General features: G+C 41.2%; 1 protein-coding gene across 1 annotated transcript; it reads left to right on the forward strand.

The window, feature by feature from the left end:
• Positions 1-6,706: 6,706 nt before the first annotated feature.
• On the forward strand, positions 6,707-7,961 carry LOC145089407 (uncharacterized). Its single transcript, XM_079027850.1, has 3 exons — positions 6,707-7,021; positions 7,093-7,548; positions 7,629-7,961. Exons 1-3 carry the CDS (start codon positions 6,707-6,709, stop codon positions 7,959-7,961), a joined length of 1,104 nt encoding a protein of 367 aa, XP_078883976.1.
• Positions 7,962-17,081: the final 9,120 nt, after the last annotated feature.

Below are 17,081 nucleotides of genomic sequence, written 5' to 3' on the forward strand. Positions count from 1 at the left end.
CCCTTTAAATAGGTCCCAAACCCGAGAAATTAGGGTTTCATTAAACAACGTGGACTCGCCGAGTCCAGACGAATCCCGCGTCTAGAATCGCGACCCTACTCGGCGAGTCTGAGCTCCAACTCGCCGAGTCCCCTCTCAAAACATCAAAAATCAAAACAATAAAGATACCTGGAAATACAGGCTGTTACAACTCTCCCCCACTAGAACTAGACTTCTCCCTCGAAGTCTCGCTCTGAAAATAGCTCCGGATGCTGCTCCCGCATCTCGCGCTCCGGCTCCCAGGTCATCTCTGATCCCTTCCGGTGTTGCCACTGAACCAACACCAGAGGTACCTCCTTGTTCCTCAGAACCTTGATCTTCCGATCTCTGATGGCTACTGGTCTCTCGGCATAATTCAGGCTCGCATCCACCTGAATATCCTCTAATGGAACCACTGCCGACTCATCGGCTATACATTTCCTCAATTGCGACACATGAAAAGTGTCGTGGATTTGCCCCAACTCTGCTGGCAATTCCAAACGATAGGCTACCCGGCCTACCCTCGCAATCACACGAAATGACCCAATATACCGGGGCCCCAACTTGCCCCTCTTCCTGAATCGAATCACTCCTTTACAAGGAGAGACCTTCAGGAGAACGAAGTCGCCGACCTGAAACTCAAGCTCGGACCGGCGTCTGTCTGCATAACTCTTCTGTCGGCTCTGGGCGGTCAATAACCTCTGTCTGACCTGCTGAATCTGCTCTGTCGTTTGAAGCACGATATCTGTACTGCCCATCACTCTCTGCCCAACCTCTCCCCAGCAAATGGGGGTCCGACACCTCCTACCATACAACAGCTCAAAGGGTGGCATACAAATGCTCGAATGATGGCTGTTGTTGTAGGAAAACTCTGCCAAGGGTAAATACGCATCCCAGCTACCCCCGAAATCCAACACACATGCTCGAAGCATGTCCTCAAGCGTCTGAATCGTCCGCTCACTCTGACTGTCTGTCTGGGGATGATATGCGGTACTAAAATGCAATCTAGTACCCAACTCCTCATGAAATTTCTTCCAGAATCTGGAAGTGAAACGCACATCACGGTCCGAAACAATCGAGATCGGCACCCCATGCCGAGATACCACTTCTCTCACATATAACTCCGCCAAATTCTCCGCTGAAGAACTCTCACTGATGGCAAGGAAGTGAGCGCTCTTCGTCAACCTATCCACAATCACCCAAATTGCATCAACTCCTCTGGCAGTCCTCGACAATTTGGTGATGAAATCCATAGTGATCTGTTCCCACGTCCATTCGGGAACCTCCAATGGCTGCAACTTGCCATGCGGTCTCTGGTGCTCGGCCTTAACCCTGCGGCAGGTCAAGCACCTCTCAACGAACCATGCGACGTCCCTCTTCATACAGGGCCACCAATACTCTTTCCTCAAATCCAAATACATCTTCGTAGCTCCCGGATGGATCAAAAATTTCGACCGATGAGCCTCCTCCATCAAAGAAGTGCGCGTACCACCCACAAACGGTACCCAAATCCGACCCTGAAAAGTCATAAGCCCTCGACCATCCGTAACGAACTCTGAAACCAAACCAACGACCCGTTCCCTCTTCTGCATCTCCGGCTGCACAACCTCGGCCTGTGCCCCACGAATGGCATCCAATACCGGAGCTATCATGGTCAATCTCAAACATACATCTCGCAATGGAGTGCTCTCCGCCCTGCGGCTTAACGCATCGGCCACCACATTGGCCTTGCCCGGGTGGTACAGGATCTCACAATCATAATCCTTGACCACATCTAACCACCTCCTCTGTCGCATATTTAGGTTGGGCTGATCCATCAAGTACTTCAAACTCTTATGGTCCGTGTATATCGTACACCGAACCCCATATAAGTAGTGACGCCAAATCTTGAGGGCGAACACTACTACCCCCAACTCTAGATCATGCGTGGGATATCTCGTCTCATGAGGCTTCAGCTACCTCGATGCATATGCTATCACATGCCCCCTCTGCATCAACACCGCACCCAACCCCAAAATCGATGCATCACAATATACTACAAAATCCTCCATCCCTTCTGGGAGAGCTAATACCGGGGCTTCGCACAACCTTTGGCGAAGTGTCTCAAAGGAGGTCTACTGCTTGGGACCCCATGAGAATGCGACACCCTTCCGGGTCAATCTGGTGAGCGGCACTGCGATCTTGGAGAAATCCTTGATAAATCTCCGATAATACCCTGCCAACCCAAGGAAACTCCTGATCTCAGATGGTGACTTCGGCACCTCCCAACTCATCACCGCCTCAACCTTGGCCGGATCGACTAGAATCCCTTCCTGGTTAACGAGATGTCCTAGGAACTGGACCTCCCGCAACCAGAAATCACACTTGGAGAACTTTGCATAAAGCTTCTCCGATCTCAATACCCCAAGGACCTCCCTCAAATGCTCCTCATGCTGCTCTCTAGATCTCGAATACACCAGAATATCATCGATAAATACAATCATCGACCGATCCAACATCGGCCTGCATACCCTGTTCATGAGATCCATGAACACAGCCGGGGCATTGGTGAGCCCAAAAGGCATCACCACAAACTCATAATGCCCATATCGCGTCCTGAATGCTGTCTTCTGGACGTCCTCATCCCACACTCTCACCTGATGATATCCCGACCTCAAGTCGATCTTGGAAAACCAAGATGCTCCCTGCAACTGATCAAATAAATCGTCGATCCTTGGCAACGGGTAACGGTTCTTGACCGTCAGCTTGTTCAACTCCCGGTAATCAATGCACATCCGGTGTGAACCATCCTTCTTCTTGACGAACAGAATAGGTGCTCCCCACGGCGAGCTACTCGGCCGAATGAATCCCTTCCCCAGCAACTCCTGAAGCTGCGAGGATAACTCTTGCATCTCTGGAGGTGCAAGACGATAAGGCACCTTAGCGATAAGCGCGGTCCCCGGAACCAAATCAATACCAAACTCCACTTGCCTCACAGGAGGTACTCCCGACAGTTCCTCGGGAAAGACATCTGGAAACTCACGTACCACCGGTACCTCCTCAACTGAACTCGGTCTCTCGGAAGTCGCTCGCGTATCCATCACATACGCCACAAAACCCTTACAGCCCTGCTGTAGACACTGCCTCGCCCTAGCGGCCGAACAAAAGGCTGATCCCGAACGTGTACCCTCGCCGTACACTGAAAGAACTCCCCCACTAGGGTCTCGTATAGTCACCAGCTGACGCTCGCAGTCGATGACTGCGCCGAATCGACTCAACCAGTCCATGCCCACAATGACACAGACATCACCCATCGCAATAGGAATCAGATCAATCGGAAACTCAACCCCGAAAATCTCTAACACACATCCCCGGAAAACCTCCATGGCACAAATCACTCTATCATCAGCTATGGAAACTCTCAGAGGCCGACTCAATGCCTCACGACTAACACTGATATGCTGACTATAGGCCAAAGATACAAAAGACCGACTCGCACCCGAGTCAAATAACACTAAAGCAGGTACAGAGTTCACAAGAAAGGTACCTACGCATAATATAATATAAGCATAATATCTCAACATCAAAAATAAATACATGAAAGGAAACATACCAGCCACAACATCGGGCGCAGCGCGGACCTCCTCCTCAGTCAGCTGGAAGGCTCTCCCTCGAGCTCTCGGCGCCTCGGCCTTCACAAGCCGACTCTCTATAGCTCTGATGGCGGCAGGAGCAGACCCCTGAGATGCTCCGCGCAACTGCGGACACTCGGCCTTCCGGTGTCCGGTCTGGTTGCAGTGAAAACACACTGCAAACCCCTTGGGGCAGTCCTTGGCCATGTGCCCCTCCTTGCCACATTTGTAGCAAGACCCCGCTCGGCAAACTCCGTCATGACCCTTTCCGCACTTTCCGCAAGTGCGGCCCTTCTGGCTCCCTGGTCTGGGATCAGCAGGCTTGGCCCGCTTGGCGGCCGGCTGCGACTGTGCCGGTCGCCGATCCCTCCCCTGAGACTCCGCCTCCTCCCTGGCCTGAGTCTCAAGCTCGATCTCCCTCTTCCGGGCATTTGCCTGAAGCTCGGCAAATGTCCGGTACGAGGAGTTCGCAGCGAACTCCCGAATATCCCGCCTCAAGATGCTCAAGTAGCGGCTCATACGTGCCTGCTCAGTGGACACGTGCTCAGGGCAGAACATCGCCCTCTCGTGGAACATCCTCGTGATCGCTGTAACAGACTCAGTACCCTGCTTGAGGGTCAGAAACTCCTGTGCTAAACGCTCCCTCTCCACCTGGGGAACGTACTCATCCCGAAACATGGTGGTGAACCTCTCCCAGGTCACCGCAAAAAGCTCAGCAGGCGTATAATGCGCCGCCACAAACTTCCACCAGTCCTTCGCTCCCAAGCGAAGCTGGTTCAGCGCGAACCGGACCTTCAAATGCTCAGGAGACGAGCAAGTGAAGAAACACCCCTCAATATCAGATATCCACCTCATAGATGCCACTGGGTCCTGAGTACCATCAAACTCTGGTGGTTTTGTGTTGCTGAACTCACAGAACAGCAACGCATCCCCACCCTGCGGCCTCGCAGCAGCAATCGCTGCGGTAGCCGCTGCAGCAGCAGCCTCAGAAAGAGCGGCATAACACTCATCAAACATCTCAATCAATGTGGTCTTTATAGACCCAAACATCTCCGGTATCTCTGCCCTGATGGCCGCAACCACCTCCTCCTGAATGATCCGGCGGATCTCCTCCTCACTGGTACCACTGCTCTCGGGCATCAAACGTGTCCTCACCAAGATCTACCTCTGAAATACAACATACGATGAATTAGAATCCACACGAGTATGCTCACACTCGTCAACTCTTTCCTCCTTGATTCTTGGCATTCCAAAGATTCTTACTTGGGCTGCACACCGCTTCGGTGCTTCCAGTAGTACGGGCCCAATACTACTGTCCGCACCGCACCAGAATACACTCCAAGTCCTCCTCTTCGGATCCCAGGTCTCAAGTACTCTATCATGCGTAGACCACTCTCTAATAGATCTCTCATAAGTCCCTCGCTGCTACCTACTCACTCTCAAGCATCTCATAGCAGCTCACCTCCCCCTAGGCTAAGGCATCACAAATCAGGCCACTCTAGTCCTAATAGCAATACCTAGCCTACTCTAGCATGCGAATACATCATATCAATGTCAATATCACATAATATATAAAGGTATTTTGGGAAATCACCGTTCGGGCGCTGACTGATTGTACACACATCTCTTGCTCTGCGTTTTTCAAAAATCTTTTACTCTTTTTGAAAATACATCTCAAATCCTCAGTTTGAGTTCAAATACGCCCGAAGGTGTACTCGAATCCCTCAAACCAAGGCTCTGATACCAACTTGTAACACCGTGAATTTCAAAATAATTTTTCGCAATATAAAAACATTTCCCATTTAATTTCATAAAAACATTAAGTTTCAAATTCCAATCTGTATCATACAAATCCCAAGATCACATAAATATATCAAAAGTCCCCTGCGTGTGTACAGATCAAGCCGGCGCCTTCCCACGGTCATCGCTAGTACCTGAAACAACAACACTAACACTGTAAGCATGAAGCTTAGTGATTTCCCCAAAATACCACACATAAAACACATATTAGCCACTCGAGGATATAACTCTATGGGTCCGTGCACCCAACTCTGTGAACCCTCAGGTTCTAACTCTAGGAACCTTCCGGTTCCAACTCTGTAATCATGCACAACATAAATCACATAGAAATAATGCAGTACAACACATAGCATACACATAACATACATACACTAACACATAGCTCTGATTACCTACTCAAGGTAAAGTATAGTGAGAAGACTCACCTCGCGTATCTCGGTATCTCACGAATCCTGGAAATCCCTCGTGCTCGATCCTCCGAGCTCTAATCCTCCTATAACATCACATGACTCTAATTAACACTTTTTATCTCTAATGTTGACTATCCCTAAGAAGTCAACACAGGTCAATGGTCAACGGTCAACTTTGACCGGACTCGGCGAGTGCACACGACAACTCGGCGAGTCTAGACGTTCTCACCAACTCTCTAGGATTCCCTTTCTACACGTCGAGTACTCCCCCTGACTCGACGAGTTTCACCTGGCAGAAATCGCGGGGCCACCCCGACTCAACTCGCCGAGTCTCAAGAACGACTCGACGAGTCCCAGATCGACTCAGTCCACTTGACAACCCTCTCTAACTCGCCCTGACTCACTGAGTCAACCCATGACTCAGTGAGTCAGGGCGAGTTAGAGAGGGTTATCAAGTGGACTGAAATGACTCCCAAAGGTTGTTAGTTAAGTGTTGCAAAAAAACAAGTCACCTACTTGTCCATTTAGACCGTGGGCCTCTTGGATGAGTAAAGAGAAGACTTTTTAGATAAAATCTTTAGTTAGTGAACATAATTGTAGCAGGGTGTTTAAGTTTGGGTCCATAGTAACTTATAAGTGGTTAGGAAAACAGTTTATGAGTGAAATTATAGAGAAGCCAAAAATGAGTGTTAGGAAGATGAAAGCTAAAGTTTCAACAACATTCAATATAAATGTGAGTGTGGGGTAATGCAGCAATGCAAAGAAATTTGCATTACAAGAAATTGAAGGAATTCTAATTGAACATTATGGAGATTATGGTCATATGGTCATGAAATTCTGAGGACAAACCCTGGGTCTATTGTGAGGATGGATGTAGACATCATGTTAGATTCCACAACTTTGTTTTCTAAGTACTATGTATGCTTTAAAGCTGTAAGTGATGGTTGGAAGGAAGGGTGTAGGCGTGTGATTGGCCTTGATGGTTGCTTTTTAAAGGGTATTGTTAGGGGAGAAGTTTTGGCAGCTGTAGGGAAGGATGCAAACAACCACATCTACCCTATAGCATGGGATGTAGTTGGGGTTGAGAACAAGGCCACATGGAAATTGTTCATAGATCTCCTCATGGATGACATTGATGGTGGTCTTGGTGCAGGCATTACCCTTCTTTTTGATGGACACAAGGTGAGCATTGGTTCATATTTATACATCTATTATTATGCATGTTTCACTAAATTTGTTGTTGTTATTTGTAGGGGTTGCTAGAAGCAGTAAAAGAAAGGTGTCCAGAAGCTGAAGACAGACAATGTGCCAGGCACATTGTGGCTAATTTTGCTAAAAGGTTTAATGGTCAACATTTCAGGAAGCTTTTTTGGAGGATTGTCAAAGCTAGTACTGAACAGAAGTTCAAACATGTAATGGAAAATATCAAATCTTTAGATACTCAAGCATATGACTACCTTATAGATAGAGATCCTACTACCTGGTCTAAGGCATTTTTTAAAGAGGGAAGAGATTGTGATGCAGTTGAGAATGGGGAGAATGAGAGTTTCAATTCTACTATTAGGCATGCTAGAAGGAAACCAATCATCACTATGCTAGAGGAGATTAGGATATTTGTGATGGAGAGGATATCCAGTCAAAGAGTAGATGGAATTGAACGGGATTTGACTATCTGTCCAAGTATTAGGATGCTTATACAAGATTTGAAGGTTAAACAGGGGTAACGTGTAGTTTTATAATTCAACAAATGGTTTTTATTTGTTTTGTGTTATTAGTTATGAATTTGTAGTCATTATTGCCTTATACAGATTATGGAGTGGATCTAATTGCTAAGACTTGTGTATGTAGAATATGGCAACTTACAGGGACACCATGCTTAGATGGAGTAGTTGCAATCTATTCCCTAAATCAAGATGCAGAAACATATGTGTCCCAATCATACAGTAAAAAGGCTTATCTAAAATGCTACAATTATAGCATTAACCCTCTCAATGGTAGTGATATGTGGCCAGAAATTCCTTATCGAAAGAATTTGCCTCCAAAAAGAAGAAGATTACCTGGTAAGCCATCAGTGAAAAGGAAGAGGGATGCAGTGGAAAGAGAGTTGAGTGGACCAATGTGACATCCCCATTTTTACAGACAGAAAAGACCGATTTTGTTTATGCTTTATAAAAATCACATTATCTATTTTAATCAAAAGGTTGCGAAATTTGTTCCCAGTAAAACATGACAAATACGTTATCAATGCATTTCCGAAGAAACATATTTTTATTCATTTTAAAACATTTGAGATGTCATCGTCAATATAGAAACATAAGCATAAACAGAACTTACATTCATAATCACTGGTGATCTATATCTCCTTAGTCTGTAATGTGACTTCATATCAATACCTGTGATATAAATAAACTGAGTGGGCCAGGTTGGGAAACCTGGTGAAAGACCTCAACTTTCGTATTTATGAAAGACCCAAACTTTCATACTATTCCAACATTATTCTTAAGTTACTTCCTCAAACATGCTACATGCATATTTATAAAACAATATTTTATATTGATAAAGTGATTACAAAGGATTGGATACAAACCGACTAAGTTTTATTACATTTCATATCTACCCAGGAATCTACTATTCATATACATACATGAACATTAAAATACAGAGAAATAGTATTAACTATTCTAAATCTTTCAGCAGTATAAAACTAAATTGGATACTCATCACTTGCAATTGATAAATATTGAGAGGGATAAGCGATAACGCTTAGTGAATTCAATAAATAGATACAATATAATCTTATGCCTTATATATACCAATATGACAGAAGCAAAGGGAACAAGACATATGTGAGATCATGTGACAAGCGTTCATATCAATCAAAGACTTTATTCAAAGATATACTTTTCAATTCTTGATATGCATCAATAAAGCTTTGGCCTAAATGGCTCAGAAGACATATACTTTCTGATTAACATTTTGGTAGATTTCAGGCTTATAGCTCCATCTAACCATTTGCCAATACCATAGAATAGAGTTCATTCTCTTACGGAGTCATGCTCTACATGGTCAGAGGCTACATACCAGTCCTATCTAACCTTCTGCCAATGCCATAGAATAGAAGTCATTCTCTTACGAGACATGTTCTACATGGCCAGAGGCTACGTACCAGTATCACCGTGAATCTAAGTCCTTTCACTGATCACAGGGTCAAAGGTATATCTTTGCTATTAAAAATAGCAAATAAAAATAACCCGGAATAATAACGCTGAAAAGCACGTAGTACATATAACACATAACATACAATTGTTCCTATATATTAAACTCACCTTAAAATAATCGAGGGTTAAAATAGTAATTTGAGCAGCATATCGGCTCCAAATATGACTTTATTTGTTGAAAACCGGGAGAATTAGCTAAAAACCGGACTCTAAAAAGGTAGAGCTTCAAAACCGAAAAGATAAATTTTTCGGGCTCTCTGGGCACTTCGGGGCATATTCCGGGCTTTAAAAATGTTACCGGGGTTTCGGGGCAATTTAAATAGTGAAAATATTGAAAAAGAGGCCAAAAATGTCAAATTTAGGATTCTAGTCGGAAGATCTCGCAGCCTCCTTATTTATAGGTGAGGTCCGAAGGTCGGCTGAGAAGGAACCAGACAGCAAAGCAGCTCGGTGGCATCAACAACGAGGGACACGAGGCTGCTGCGTGGCTCGGACGTGGCTCGCATGCAAGGCTCCAGGTGGCTCGCTTCGCAGGTCAACACGGGAAAGGCAGGTGGCGGTCTCGGATTGGCCGAGCCTTCGGTGCGAGGGGGTTGCGATGCGCGTTGCCAGCTGCTCGGATGACTAAGCTGCTTCGGACACAAGGCGGACACGGCATCGGACCAATCAGAAGGTGCCAACGAGGCTGCGGTCCAATCAGAAACTGCCACGTGGATTAACACTATTCATGCGAAAATTAAATAAAAAATGTGCCAAATCTTGTAAAATCCATAACTTTTTCATATGAGCTCCGTTTTTGACGTTCTTTATATGCACGCATAGCTAAAATTATGCTCTACAAGTTTCGTTTAGACTTCGTCGGCTAATTTTGACTTTAATTTTAATATTATTATTTTTAACAGACCGGGATAGGATAATCCGTTAAAAATTCATAACTTCTTCATCCGACATCCGTTTTCATCAGACTTTTTACTGTTGTACTACAAATGACGAGACCTTCAATTATCGTTTAGGTTGTGTTGGCTAAAAATCACCCGATCTAAAATTCGAGTTTTTAGCTGTCTACTGCTAAGCTGAAACTTCGAAAAGTCATAACTTCCTCATACGAAGTCAGATTTTGGCGTTCTTTTTATCGAACTTCTCGGTTTAACGAATACTACAACTTTGATTTAGATTACTAAGGCTAAAAATTAGTTTATCAAAAACTCACTTTTTACGTCATTCGGCACCGTGCCGGTTTTGTCGCGAATCTTTGATTGATCATAACTTCTTTGTTATAACTCGGATTTTGACGAGGTTTTCGCCTACGTGTTTCTAACGAGATTATCTACAACTTTCAATAATAAAATTTTACTTATTTAAAATTTTATATTTGCGCTAAATTTTCATTATTTGGCTATTAATTGGAATCTCATAAGACTTCCAACATTTTATGAGTGATTCTAAACATAGTTTTACTTCATTTCTAGTAAAAACTAGCTATTAGAACTCAACACTCAATTTTATTCACTTTTAATAATAACAATACACAATTTCAGAACGTGTATGTTACAAATACCTCCTCCTTTTGAGGATTTCGTCCCCGAAATCATAACAATTAAAATAAATGAGGATACTTCACTCTTATCTCATTCTTATTTCCCCCAAGTATAATTTGGGCCTCGTTGGTGTTTCTACTTGAAAATCACCAACTCTACTTCTTTATTATGTAGATTAGTCGTTCATTCGTTTATAGTCTTTTCAGGGTTTTCTACATATCTTAACTTAATATCCAATATGTCTTAGGATAACGGAATCATTTCATCATATACGCTTAAGCATTTGCACAGATAACTCACATGAAACACTTTATGAATATCTGTCAAATCTTCAGGCAATTCCAAGTAGTATGCTTGCTTACCAACCGTTCTTTCTTCCAAAGTAGAATAACGCCTTTTCATGAAATACCTTCAATATTACTAAATCATCCACCCGAAATTCTATGGGTTGTCTCCTCTTTTCTGCATAGGACATTTGTCGATCCTGGCCGCTTTCATTCTTTCTCGGCAAAATTTGTATCTTGTCAGTGATGTATTGAATCATTTCAGATCCTCCAAAGATCTTCTGTCCTACGTCACGCCAACATATTTGAGTATGACATTAGTACTTTATATACCTTCAGTATATTTTCTACTATTTGGATTGCTCTCTTCTTCTGATCATTTGTCTGAGGATGATAAGTTGTGTTGGGAGTAATTCGAGATCCCAATTCACTCTTTATACTCGCCCAAAAGTGAGAAGTGAAGCGAGTATCACGATCGGAAGAAAAAAAATCTTTAGTGGCACACCATGTCTCGCGATGATTTCATCTAAGTAACTTACGTGTATTTCTTCAACGGAGTCGTTTCACGTGTGGCGAGAATATATGCACTCTTCATCAGCCCGTCGATAATTATCCAAAGATTATCATTCACAGTTTTCTTCTCCTCTTCCAAGGTATTAACTGTATAAGCCGGATAAGTAGAATATCCCTTCGACATAATTTACGAGTTTCTAAGAAAGAAATTTATTATTTTCACCGTAGACATAAATAGAATCTTCCCTTTCGATTGGGATGCATATCATCTCTTTGTAGCACAAGAGCTCTGCGTGGTTCTTTAACAACCAATCCATGTCGAGAATAATATCAAAGATAGGAATTAGGTTAGCAGGAAGATTATAACTTTCAATTCCTATAACACTAACTCTATAGGCTTTATCAGCAAGTAATGATATATTTCCTAGGTTATCTATATGAAATGATTGGATAATTGCGTAACAAGCGATTTGAAAGGAATATGCGAATTTATAAGGCACGAAAGAATTTGAGGCATCATAATCAAATAAGACGTGAGAAAATCTAAAGTTTACGAGAAAATTACTAGTCACAACATCCGAGTCCTATCTTACTTCCTCCGTGGTAATCTAAAATGTACGATATTTAACTTTTAGTTTGCCAAACAATTGTCAAACTCTTCAAACTTATTAATTACTAGCGGTGCTCAAACCTGCACCTGCTCATCATTCTCTATTGGGCTTTCGATCCTAATCTTTGAGTTAAAACTCAATTCTCAGTGCAGACTCCTGCTCCTTCTTGGTTTATAGACTAAACCCGCGATAAGGTCTTTACTTTTGCTATAACAACAACTCGAATGGTTTTATTCTAATGACATTTGTATTTATAACACACAAGATACACAACGAACCAAACTCTTGTATTAGAATCAGATCGAATAAATCGAGCTGATAGAATAGCGAAAAGAAAAAGAGTTTGATCAACACGTGGATGCTTCAGAATAGAAAGAATAGCACCACATATCTCTAATTCATGCTTTCGGATATACACATCTTTTAGCTTTTGGCACATCCTCCTTTTTAGTTTGAGTACTCTTTGATTGTTGAACGGAAACTTGACTCCCTGCCATTTGACTAGTAAGAGTAGGGCAGAAACATTTCTTGTGTCCAGTAACACCACATAGCAAGTCATATCTCTGGCAAATGATTGCTCAATTCTTTAATGAAGATCCTTATATTTCTATCGACTACCTTGACCATTTACTTCTTCAGTATTCCTACTGAAGTTTCGTCACTATATGAGACATGGTTCTCTGAACCAATCAACTCCTTTCGCAGATTTATACTAATCGGACTCGATTCTTTATGACATTAAGATTTGAACGATAATTATCTTCTTAGTCATTACCGAAATGAAGGTAACGACACGCATGAATAAAACGAAATCATTTACTAGCTTCTTGGTAACCTTGTGACTTTTCCTGATCCAAGTGTGAGTCCTGTGCTTCCAGTAGTATAGGCCTTTACTACTATTCACACCTACTCATACTCATCCCAAGTATTGTCTCGCAGTTCCCAAGTCACCATTCAAAAGTTTTCACAAAGAAACTTATCACACATGAATGTGTTCAAACAAATACATACAACAGTTTCTCCTAGACTCAACTAGGGTTTTCACGTTTCTATCCAACATATATTGGATTACCTATACTCGCCTTCTAGGATTCTTCTCATGCATATGCTCGCTTTAATATATCCTAATACTTTTCCATAGGTCGATAGAAATTTTACTTCCATTTCTTCATATGAATTCTTTCTCGAGTAGTGTCTACTCTACAAGACACATTATTCCAAAATTTACTCTAGCAGCATGGAGACAAACGGTCTTCTACTACCTGCATCATCTTCTAACTCATGCAAACCATCATGCACATTTGTTCATTTCATTATTCTTCATTGAAATCGTGATTTTTATATCTGAGTAAGCCTAAGTCTACTTCATAGGAGTCTATCCTAAGAATTCTGCATCTTAGCTGCATCTCAGCAAGCTCTACTAGCTTCAACTTGGTTCTCTGTCATTCCTGACTACAACATCTCTTCTCATACGATACTATGGGTGTATTTCTTCTTCAATTAAGCATTCTACCTTACTTAAACAAGTAAGTTGCTTAACCATTTACCATTAAATGACTCGATTCACCATCCCAATCTTGTATGTTAAAGTCGGCTTAACACATAATGTAACTTCTATAAGGATGGGATAGAAGTCAATCATCACTTAGTATTATTAAATACTAAGTATGAACATCTTTTATAGGGTTACTACTCGAACTACATACTACATCACAAAGTCTTGGCCTATTAAGTCTGAAAAAACTTCATTAGCCTTTCCTTTGATCTTCATTTAATTCTTCTAATCTTGTACCACATCAATTGAGATACTATTGAAGTATTGACCGCCATCTTCGGTTCTTCTGATTCTCTAAACAATCACTGCTTCAATCTAAACAGCGGTGGAAACAACTTCGTGGATTTGCACCAACACATTTGTCTCGCCCAAACGTGTTTCAAACGCACATCTTTCTTCCAAAGATGTTATTATATATCAAACATACTTTAAATGTATATTACCACTCTATTGACATTAATACACTTATTATGATAATAATTCATATTTATTATTTTACGATATCTCGCGATCGTTTATTTATAAACTTATCGATGTCAACTATCATAAGTCTCTTTATCACTTCGAAAAATTCTATTACGAAAATTCTTAGAATTCTGAACATAAAATTTTCTAAACCAAGGTCGGCAACAGACCTTAAGCTTTCTCAAATAATAGCAATTATAGATAAGCACCTTAAGGCATGCTATATTCATTTATCATTTAGCACATATTAGAATATAAGGCATATCTCCTCTTAATATTCTAGTGCTTGATTCCATTAGGTATTCAACCTAAAATATACCAGATACATATCGTATCATCTTTACTTAACAATTATTGTTTAAGTTTATAAATTCTCAAAATTTCTAGTTCGCTTAAACTAATTCTCTTAAAATTCTGAAGTAACTTGATATCTTAGAATACTAGGGTTTATCATTGCCCAATCCCCCACTTAAATATTTCCTATGGTTTGTATCCATATACTTATTATGAATCAGCTCATATATTGAGCTTCCAACAGTTTAAGTCTAAATACCAATCCGTGGTATTTAGTTCACTTAAACTATTGCTCTGATACCATGATTGAAAGACCCAAACTTTCATACTATTCCAACATTATTCTTAAGTTACTTCCTCAAACATGCTACATGCATATTTATAAAACAATATTTTATATTGATAAAGTGATTACAAAGGATTGGATACAAACCGACTAAGTTTTATTACATTTCATATCTACCCAGGAATCTACTATTCATATACATACATGAACATTAAAATACAGAGAAATAGTATTAACTATTCTAAATCTTTCAGCAGTATAAAACTAAATTGGATACTCATCACCTGCAATTGATAAATATTGAGAGGGATAAGCGATAACGCTTAGTGAATTCAATAAATAGATACAATATAACCTTATGCCTTATATATACCAATATGACAGAAGCAAAGGGAACAAGACATATGTGAGATCATGTGACAAGCGTTCATATCAATCAAAGACTTTATTCAAAGATATACTTTTCAATTCTTGATATGCATCAATAAAGCTTTGGCCCAAATGGCTCAGAAGACATATACTTTCTGATTAACATTTTGGTAGATTTCAGGCTTATAGCCCCTTCTAACCATTTGCCAATACCATAGAATAGAGTTCATTCTCATACAGAGTCATGCTCTACATGGTCAGAGGCTACATACCAGTCCTATCTAACCTTCTGCCAATGCCATAGAATAGAAGTCATTCTCTTACGAGACACGTTCTACATGGCCAGAGGCTACGTACCAGTACCACCGTGAATCTAAGTCCTTTCACTAATCACAGGGTCAAAGGTATATCTTTGCTATTAAAAGTAGCAAATAAAAATAACCCGGAATAATAACGCTGAAAAGCACGTAGTACATATAACACATAACATACAATTGTTCCTATATATTAAACTCACCTTAAAATAATCGGGGGTTAAAATAGTAATTTGAGCAGCATATTGGCTCCAAATATGGCTTTATTTGTTGAAAACCGGGAGAATTAGCTAAAAACCGGACTCTAAAAAGGTAGAGCTTCAAAACCGAAAAGATAAATTTTTCGGGCTCTCTGGGCACTTCGGGGCAAATTTCGGGCTTTAAAAATGTTATCGGGGTTTCGAGGCAATTTAAAATAGTGAAAATATTGAAAAAGGGGCCAAAAATGCCAAATTTAGGATTCTAGTCGGAAGATCTTGCAGCCTCCTTATTTATAGGCGAGGTCCAAAGGTCGGCTGAGAAGGAACCAGGCAGCGAAGCAGCTCAGTGGCATCAGCAGCGAGGGACACGAGGCTGCTGCGTGGCTCGGACGTGGCTCGCATGCGAGGCTCCAGGTGGCTCGCTTCGCAGGTCAACACGGGAAGGGCAGGTGGCGGTCTCGGATTGGCCGAGCCTTCGGTGCGAGGGGGTTGCGACGCGCGTTGCCAGCTGCTCGGATGACTAAGCTGCTTCGGACACAAGGAGGACACGGCATCAGACCAATCAGAAGGTGCCAGCGAGGCTGCGGTCCAATCAGAAACTGCCACGTGGATTAACACTGTTCATGCGAAAATTAAATAAAAAATGTGCCAAATCTTGTAAAATCCATAACTTTTTCATACAATCTCCGTTTTTGACGTTCTATATATGCACGCGTAGCTAAAATTATGATCTATAACTTTCGTTTAGACTTCCTCGGCTATTTTTGAATTTAATTTTAATATTATAATTTTTAACAGACCGGGATAGGATAATCCGTTAAAAATTCATAACTTCTTCATCCGACATCCGTTTTCATCAGACTTTTTACTGTTGTACTACAAATGACGAGACCTTCAATTCTCGTTTAGGTTGTGTTGGCTAAAAATCACCCGATCTAAAATTCGAGTTTTTAGCTGTCTACTGCTAAGCTGAAATTTCGAAAAGTCATAACTTCCTCATACGAAGTCAGATTTTGGCGTTCTTTTTATCGAACTTCTCGGTTTAACGAATACTACAACTTTAATTTAGATTACTAAGGCTAAAAATTAGTTTATCAAAAACTCACTTTTTACGTCATTCGGCACCGTGCCGGTTTTGTCGCGAATCTTTGATTGGTCATAACTTCTTCGTTATAACTCGGATTTTGACGAGGTTTTCGCCTACGTGTTTTTAACGAGATTATCTACAACTTTCAATAATAAAATTTTACTTATTTCAAATTTTATATTTGCGCTAAATTTTCATTATTTGGCTATTAATTGGAATCTCATAAGACTTCCAACATTTTATGAGTGATTCTAAACATAGTTTTACTTCATTTCTAGTAAAAACTAGCTGTTAGAAGTCAACACTCAATTTTATTCACTTTTAATAATAACAATACACAATTTCAGAATGATATGAGCATATTTAGTCATATAATTCATGCATTATCTTAATACTTTATGTTGATTTTATCTCATTTAATGAACAAAAGGTACTTAATTAGTTTATAATTTTATTTTTCAGCAACAATTACATGCTCGGATGGAAAAGGAAGTGGAATTGGCGATTG

This window comes from Lactuca serriola, chromosome 2 (genome assembly GCF_051521515.1).
Source record: "Lactuca serriola cultivar US96UC23 chromosome 2, Lser_US96UC23_V15, whole genome shotgun sequence".
Classification (NCBI taxonomy): Eukaryota; Viridiplantae; Streptophyta; class Magnoliopsida; order Asterales; family Asteraceae; genus Lactuca; species Lactuca serriola.